The sequence below is a fragment of the Gavialis gangeticus genome, unplaced genomic scaffold, assembly GCF_001723915.1.
Source record: "Gavialis gangeticus isolate Ggan-Ray unplaced genomic scaffold, GavGan_comp1, whole genome shotgun sequence".
NCBI classification, from domain to species: Eukaryota; Metazoa; Chordata; order Crocodylia; family Gavialidae; genus Gavialis; species Gavialis gangeticus.
This window is the reverse complement of record NW_017729022.1, coordinates 113,586,854-113,596,165: the sequence shown is the minus strand read 5'-3', so window position 1 is coordinate 113,596,165 and position 9,312 is coordinate 113,586,854. Positions and strand designations below refer to the sequence as shown.

Genomic DNA, 9,312 nt, shown 5'->3' with positions numbered 1-9,312 from the left:
GACCTACAGGGCATCATTGCTTAGCTATAGTATGTTCATGAAATGTGCTGTACCAGCAAGTATGCTTCAACCTTCAGGTGCTCACAGATCAAAATGAATGGCATCCCACTCCAGAAGTACTGGTTGGATGGAAAAGTTAAGTGAAATCATCTGTTCTCCCTTGCCTGCCTTCCTACAAACAGTTAAACTAAACCCCAGCCAAAGCAATTCCACCCAAATCCCTCCATGGACCCCCTGATCTCCACCCCCCGCCCAACTACCTGCCTGTCCCCTGCACTAGCCCTACCCCATCCCAACTTACCTTAGGTCAAGGGGCTATTTTTAACTCAATCTAACCACCCCCTAAGCTCCCCAAATGTCTGTATGCAGTCATTGTTCCATTTCAGAGATTGAGGCTGGCATCATAATGACTAACTGGTAAGGTTATACTTATTAAGGTAGAGTCAGTAGTGTGTTTTGGGAGCAGGAGTGGATGGTTGAAGACGGTGTGCTTCATTCTAAACAAAAAACTGAGGCAGCCTTCATTTTTCTTCACTTTAACCTATCCTCCCACCCCCCATCCACAAGATCTCATGAGTCACTACTCTTATTCCCACACATGACAGGTAAAGAATCTCCTTAAATCACATGAGTTAATACACATGCTCATTTGCCTAAAGGATTCATGGCAGAGTGACAAGGGGGTAGTCCTTGCTTTAGTCACTGTTGTGGCTGCAATGTAGACATACCTAAGCAAACATTTTAAGCTGTCTGGCTCAAATACTGAGAGCAGCAATACATGGCAGCCAAAATCTCAGTGCAGGCTGCCAAACCCACCCAAGAAGTTGGACAAATACTCTTGTGTTGCTGAATCTATGCTGCTCAGAGTACCTCAGCTAGTTAATTTAAAGCTATCTTGGGTACATTTGTGCTACAATGCACTGACTCCAGCATCAAACCCAGCACTGGTTCCCACCCCAAAGTTAACAATCATTTCCAAGATTGCTTTTTCCAGACCAGGAGTAGGTGACTCCCTGTGTGGTGATACTAGACAGGACAGGTGGTGTTTGGTTAGGGTATGTTTACTTTGCACTATATAGGATACAGATAATGAACAATATCTACACAAGCTAGGGTGAATACTGGAAGTGGTCGAGCTATGGGAACACATTTTGCTGCCCTGTTTCTCAGTCTAGTTATACCCTCATGATTAGGTGTTTTATAATGAGGGAAGACTACCAGGGCTTCTGTGTGCAAAGTGCCCTCAGTCAACAATCCTTGTCTAATCATTACAAAAGGTCTTCCATCTTTTCTCTAGCAAGAGAAGCACTGCACTCCAAAACCAGAGGCTTTGGAAATATGCTCAGATTGTGTCAGTTTGGAAAACAAATGGCCACACTGGAGGTTTACACACAGGCCTCCCATATGGGAGTGAATGGCATAGTTTGCTTTACTTTACATTGTAGGCACAAAGATAATTCATGGATAATAAGTTTGGTTCAGTTTTGGGACATACTGGCTCCTGCCTGATGAGGGGCTCATGGTAGTGGTGGATCTGCCTGCACTGGAACACAGCCCCTACAAGCTTTGCCTGACCTTGGAGCCCAGAGCTTGCCAGGGGTGCACCAGAAGTAGGTGGCACAATATAAGTATAGGTGGTGGCAAGACCAGTGTGTCCAGTGGGCACACAGATTCAGCCCTACCCTCTGCAGCCTCTGGATAATACTCTTTTGCAACTCCAATCTGAATTTAAAATAGTCTTATCCAAACAGAATTAAATCGGAGCAAGGGACTGTAAGGACAAACACCACTTTGCCTTCCCTCAGTATGGGCTCATTTTTAGAGAGAGTAGTCCCTCGTGGCACAAGAAGGTACAATTTTCACCACCTGTAATGGACACGGTTTGGAAGTGGATGTTTTCTTTGCAACTGTCCTTATAGCACCTACTATATTCTCTCTTTTAATGCATTACAGTCCCTTATGAATCTTTTAACTAGAATGTTGAAATCTCTTTGATGCAAGGGTTAATAGACAGGTTTGCATACTAAATTTTTTCTTGGAGCCTGGTAGAAAAAAAGCCCTCTTAACTAAATTACCAGAACGAGCCATTCAGTGATAATCAAGTGTCTTGATACCTTTCTGACTTTTCTTTTTTTAAATTGGAACTCACTGATATATAGACAGGCAATCGTAGTAAACACTCTTGGAGTTAACTTCCCCAAAGTAGGGTATTGTTACAGCAATTACTGTGCCTGTGTTGTGATGGTCTGCTGTGCCTGCTATCTTTTATTTATTAGCGCTTGCATAGAATTAAAAAAAGAGAGAGCACACAGAGGGCAGACAAGGTGTTGTTGACATTTTAACCTTAAAAGGGAGTGCATTTTAATTTGAAAAGCTGCGCTAACTTCAGAATTATTCACTGATGGACTTGAAGAGCTTCAAACTGAAAGTCTGCATGTTCCCCAAAATATTCAAAGATTAGTGTGGGAATAAGGGCTCAATCTGGCAACCATTATTCTTGCAAACTGGATTCCCACCTGAAATTTGTGTGTGAGGATCCACTACACCCATGCCTAAGGGGCTGCCCCTTAACTATTTACTTTGGGATCTAGCGAAGTCATTCACTATACATACATATTTGTTACATATTTCCTTCCATTTTTTATAACTAAATTATTTGTGAACAAGCAGGATTTCTACAAGTGTATTGCAGAGTCATAAAAAATTGAGCTAGAGGTCATCTGGTCCAACTCCCTGCTTTGTCTAAGCAATCCCAGACAAACATTTGTCTAATTTGCTCTTAAAAAACATTCAAGGATAGAGATTCCTCCACCCCCGCCCCAGGGATTCTTTCTAGTGCTTAGCCACTCATAGAGTTAAAATGTTCTTCCTACTATCCAACCTATATTTCGCTTGGTACAATTAAAGACTTCTACTTCTTGATCTGTTACCTGCACTCACAGAGATGAGTCTCTCATCATGTCCTTTTGTGTATTAAAGGACTTATCCAATCCCCTTCAGTTTTCTCTTCTCTGAATTAAAATATCCCAATTCTTCCAAGCTTTTTTGTTTATTTTAAATAAAGTCATCTTTTTTACACCTCTAATCATTTTTTTTGCTCCCCACTGAACTCTTTCTATTTTGACCACATCTTTCTTGCAGAACCTAAAACTGGACAGACAGTGTAGCAGAAAGCCCCCTTTGTACATTTTCCTTCCAGACATGGATATAACAGAAGCCCCTTCTTGCCTGCAACACCCCCTCCCCGCCATTTTGTGCATTTCTTTTCCAAGTACTGGCAGAGACCTAGCACACTCATTGCATGGGTGTGGCAAGACTCAGAGCCAGCCAGAAAGCTGACTGTAGGAGAAACCTAGGAACTACATCTACATATCAATTAAGCTCAGTGTCACTAAAAAAAACAAAAGAACTAAAATATCCACTACAAAGACTGTAAATATATCCTGTGCTAACCTGACTCGCTTACTGTCCCCAGTAGCCTTTGATCCTCACTACCTCACATTGCATTTTTATATATTTCTCACAGTTCATTTTCATATATCATTTGTCATCTTTAGCATGGCATTGTGTGTTTTATATTTTATACTTTAAACTCTTAAGGAATATACTACCTGTAGAATGAAGTTACACCCTGGACCATTGTTAAACCTGCATTGAAATTGTAATTGTAAAGTGATAAATCTGTTGAGTGAATGCAAGTGAATGATGATCATCACTAGACAATAGTCTAGCCAAAGGAACTCCATTTTAAGCTAATCAAGCTAAAGAACTGATTTCTGGAACTTGAGCACTCACCCTATGGACTATTTCTGTAACCCATAACAATACAGTCATTAAGTCAATAAGTCAAGGGTGGACTCCTGAAACTTCAGGTACCAGCAGGCAGAGACCCCTGTGACTAACAGCTGTCAGGTACTACTACCCACGTGGGACAGCGTCCTCCAGATTTGGTAGCCAAGATGATGCTGGGGGATTAACACAAGTCTGCCAGAAAGGGATGAGAGGCAGTGAAGCGTGACCCTCAATGGCGCCCTCTCATCCAGCACCTGACCTACTGAGATAGAAGGACAAGCAGGCGACCCTCTTCTGGAGAAGACCTCACCTTGAAGGAAGCTGACCATCAACAGCAGACTCCAGGGCCTTGGATAGGTAGATATACTGAAACCAGTGCTCACAATCACTACAGCAGCCACCACACACTATACTACATGGGTTTGAATGAGTGAGTGAGTGAGTGAGTGAGTGAGTGAGTGAGTGAGTGAGTGAGTGAGTGAGTGAGTGAGTGAGTGAGTGCACGAGCGCACGCCTAGGTGACCAGTACCACCCATAACTCAAAATTTGCATTCATGATTTTATTGGTAACTTCACATCCCATCCAATAAACTAGAATTTATTATGATCCTGTAAGTTGGTCCTTTGTAGCCAAAAACAGTACTCCAGGTGAAGCCACGCCCAACCCAAAAAGAGGGAAGACATCACCTGCTTCTACCTGAAAGCAACACTCCTACCAATACCACCCAGAATGCTATTGGTGTGTTTTTTTGTTTGTTTTTTTTTACAGCAAGAGAACACTGTTGACTCAGATTCAGCTTGCAGCCCACCATATTCTCTAGGTCCTTTTCCATTGTACTGCAACCTTGTGAGTCATTCCCTATTCTGTATTTGTGCACACAACTGTTCCATCTTACATGCAGGACTTGACATTTGTCCTTACTTAATTTTGTTTACTTAATTTCTGATCATTTCTCCAGTTTTCAAGGGTCATTCTGAATCCTAATCAGTGCTCTAAAGTGTCTGCAATTCCACCTACCTTGGTATCATCTGCAAGTTTGCTAACTATGCATTCATTCCCATCTTCTAGACCATTAATGTTAAACAGCACCAGACCCAGAACATGCCCCTGGGGAACCTTGTTTGGTATGTCCTTCCAATTATATATTGATCCATTGGTAACTACTCTTTTGAGCATGACAAAGCAATCAATTATATATCCGCCTTACAAAAGTTTTGTTTAGACTTAATTTCCTTGACTTACTGATGAGAATTACATGGGACACAGTGCCAAAAGCCTAGCTAAAATTGAGGTATATCACCATCCATTGCTCTCCCCTCCCTAATAACAAAATCCATCACCTTATAGTAAAAAGAATTCAGGTTGGTCAAGCATGACTTGCTCTTGACAAGTCCTAACTGGCTGTTCCTGATCACCTTATTAACCTCTACGCAGCTAGAAATGAATTCCTTGATGACATTCCCCATGGTCTTTCAGGGCATTGAGGTCAGATTGACTGGTCTGCAAGTCCCCAAATCCACTTTCTCCTCTTTCTTAAAGATGGGCAGTATATTCAGTCTTTTTCAGTCATCCAAAACCTCACCCAAACTCTAGAAGTTCTCAGAAAGAATAGCTAATGGCTCTGAAATTACCCCAGCCAAATCAGTACAGGCAACCCTGACTTAATGCTGTTTCACTTAGTGCTATTTCACTATAACACTCATTTTAAATTGATACCTAACTTCACCTAGCACTCAGCAAGTTTTGTTATAACACTCGCAGCCGCCATCTTGGGTCCTTAAAAACAATTGCAGCCACCATCTTGGGCCGTCAAATACTTTCGGTTTCGCTTAAAAAACTCTTTTGGCTTAACGCTTGTTTTTTCAGAAACCAATTAAGAACACTAGGCAGGGGTTGCCTGTACTCTAAGATAAATCTCATTGGGCTCTGCTGATTTGAAAACATCCAGTTTCTCAAAATAATCCCTAACTTGTCCTTTTGCTATACACTAAGATAATTACCTCTTCCCCTATCCTTGCTACCTGGTAGCTGACCTTATTTGTGAAGACTGAAGTAAAAAATGCATTAAATATTTCAGCCTTCTCTGCATCATCCTTATTAGATTACTCTCTACATTTATTAAGGGACTTAATCCTACCTTGGTCTTCCTCTTACTTCTGATATACTTGTAGAACAGGTTTGGGGGTTGTTTTTTGTTTTATTATTGTTATCTTTTACATCCCCCTCTATACCTACATCTTGGTATGTGCTGTGGCCTTCCTGACTCTGTCCCTGCATGCCTGTGTGATATTCTTATGGTCTTCTGTGATAATATGCTCAAGTTTCAATTTTTTGTCACATTCCCTTTTGAAATTTTTACTCACTGAGGAGTTTGCTGTTTAGCCAGGCCAGTCTTTTGCTGCACTTCCTGTCCTTAATAATAGAATAGCTTTCTCCAGCTTAAGTAACAGCAGCTCTCCTGGATGCTTCTTCCCCTCAGATTTGCCTCCCAGGGGATCCTGCCCACTAGTTCCATGAGTTTGTTAAAGTCTGCTTTTCTGAGGTTCAGCATATTTACTCAACTGCTCTCTCTCCTCCCTACCTTCAGGATCTTGCTCTGTATCATTTCACAGTTAGACTGTCACCCAAGTTGGCCTCCCCATTCTCAGCCCATTCCTCCCTGCTCAAGAACAGCAAATCAAGAAGAGCTTTCCTCCCTATTCTAGCTTCTCTGCCATCTCTATTATTCAAAGTATCACTAGAAGGTTTAATTGAAAAATATTAATCCAATTGATTATTAATAAACCAGTTTCTTCATATATTTTTACTGGGTGAAATAACTGATCACTGGACTTGCAAGCTCTCTGACGAGATGACTGCAATCGTTTCACTAGGAAGATAATGAATGATGAATAATGACTATTCATAATGAATTATTGGGTGATTATACATTCATGCTAAAATGTGTGAAATTTTGAGGGTCTGCCAAGGCTTTTATGAGTTCCCTGCTTCAGTCTAAGTAATCATGAATAATGTGAGCCCACAAGTCACAGGGGACTCAACATGGTGATTTTATTCATAACAATATGTAAATTATTGGCATTTGCTTGTTTTGGGCTATTTTAAAAATGCTAAATAACATTGTGTTGGTTTGCTTTAGATGATTTTAACTTCTTTTTCTAGCTCACTTTTATTATGTCTATGCCACAAACACTGTAGGGAACGTGAGGGTTGGGTAACCAAGTCACCATCTCCAGGCACCCACTTAAAGAGGATGCAAGAATGGCACCTCTGCCACCATTTCTTGCCCTCCCACCACCACTGCCACAACCAGCCCGGCCTCTGCCACCCCAGTAGCTATTCCTCTGAAAAAATGCAAAACATGGCTGTTCATATAGAAGTTTGCACTCTGTGAAGTTGCAAAAGAAAGATATCTGCAGCTTAAGTACTTACATGTTTCACAGCAGGTATTGTCAATTTTTGCAATTTTGCCCTAAGAGAGAACATATGTTTCAGTTTAGAGGCAAAAAATAGCTACACACACCCCCAAAAATATCCAAAGAATGACATTCCTTTTCTAAGTTACAAATTCTGTATTATGAGTCTGCAACAAAACTTTTTTCCTATAATTTTGCTTCATTAAACTGAAAGAATATTTAAAAGTTGCGCATCTGTCCACATGGCCAACTGATATTATTCTTGGGGCATCATTATCTCCTTGAATGCCATTAGCTACACAAACCAACTTTTATCACTCAAAGCCACAGCTCTCTTGTTTTTTTGAAAAATATTGTTCTTGCTTACTTAAAAGCAGCCGTTTGAAATAAACTGACTTTTCCCAATACCCATTTTTCTGCTATATTAAAACCTTTGTAAAACCTGCTGCTTTTTCTCTGTTCTTGTATGGGCATATTTTCACCTATTTGCATTTATTCATTCTTGATTTACACCAATATGACCAGGCATCGTCCAGTCCATAACAATAATTATGATCATTAGCGGGCCACAATAATGCGATGAAACACAATGCTGAACTATTTAAACAGGTGTAACATTCAAAGACCTAGATTACTCCTGATTTTCTAAGTAATGCATGAAGATTTTCAGAATGCTTATCCACCTTTCATGTGTGTGACAAATCCACTTATAGTTGGGCTTATGTTCTTCCCACCCCATGCAATGCTAGAAAAAGTATTCACAGATAGACAAAACTCCTCAAAGGGGTCTGGATCAGCATATGTGGGAGCAGCAAATGCTTCATCCTTTAAAGAACACTATCTGCACTCTATTTTCCAGCCCTGCATTGTTGCTGCAGAACTGAAGAGGAGAAAGGGGGTGAAAGGGAATGAGCTACTAACATCTATCAATACTATTAATCTATAGGTACTGCATTAAGGAAATGCAGACACCAGGATAGTCCCCTTGTACAAGAAGGAGGACTAATGACATCTTTTTACCTCCTTCACACAATGTTGCTACCAGTGCCAGCATCTGCCTTTAGATTTCATGCACACATCTACATTAGTGAGCGGTGATGCTTAGAGACTGGAGATTCAGTTCACCTGAAACTTCAAAAGCTCAGATGCATATTCACAACTCCTCCCTCTGGGAGCTGGAGGGAAAATATCTTATTTTAGGTACTGGCTGACTTTAAATGGGCTTCACATTGGACCACAGTCCCACATGAAATTGGGATATGCTGAAGCATGTGAAATGTATTAGATAACAAAGAAAACTGATTGGTTTTCTGAAACTAAGAGAAAATACATATTTTGCTTAGCTGAGGCATCACATGGTTTTTGGGGTTTCCCAGCCTCCTGCACATATGATACTTATATACAGATCCATAAATAAGACAGAGATTACTAAGAAATGCACAAACTGGGCCCATTTCACTACTTACTCCTTCAGCCAAGCATCTCCTGGAATCAAATGGAGGGCAACCAGTGACTCTCCTTTCCCAGATAAATTCTTGTTTTTCATTCACTTTGCAGGCATGACTATCACAGCCATCTTGCACTGTCTCATTTGGCTGTAAAGATTTAAGAGTTGTTAACTTAAGCACAAAAATCACCCCTAGGAGATCAAAATTTTTAGGGAGCTATAAAATGCAACTGTATTACTTGTTTATTCTTTAACTGAATGGCAATTCAATTAATATGCCTCTATAGTGAAAGTAATGTTAGAATCATTGTGCTGATAACCCATTACTCCTGGTTTTCCTATCCATTCCCTTGTTCTAGAATGATTTCTGATTGCTGAATGCCTTTCAGCAGGAAACAAGATTTTTGTTTTTTTCAGTAAAATATTAGATGCTGGTCCAAATGCTAGGAGTTTCAAAAAACTTAAAGTAGTATGAATCCTGTGTTTTGCGTTAAATCCACCCCCAAACACAACCAAGACAGGAACAAATTAATATCCAACACAACACACAAATACAGGGGAAAAAAAAAAAAAAAAAAAAAAACTTTTGCTGGGTTGGTGCTTAGTTATAGTTTAGCACCCAGTGCTCTTTCATTTGATTAAGTGAGCAACAACTT

At 40.4% G+C, this 9,312-nt stretch overlaps 1 protein-coding gene across 2 annotated transcripts in view; it reads right to left on the bottom strand.

Annotated features, from left to right (window-relative positions):
• Nucleotides 1-9,312, bottom strand: part of VWF (von Willebrand factor) — a 271,611-nt gene that overhangs the window by 11,655 nt on the left and 250,644 nt on the right. For both annotated transcript variants that reach the window (XM_019515998.1, XM_019515997.1), the window contains exons 49-50: nucleotides 8,676-8,804; nucleotides 7,226-7,265 (exon numbers count right to left, since the gene is read on the bottom strand). In XM_019515998.1, coding sequence (XP_019371543.1) covers nucleotides 7,226-7,265; nucleotides 8,676-8,804 — 169 coding nt within the window. The remainder of the gene's footprint in view (nucleotides 1-7,225; nucleotides 7,266-8,675; nucleotides 8,805-9,312) is intronic.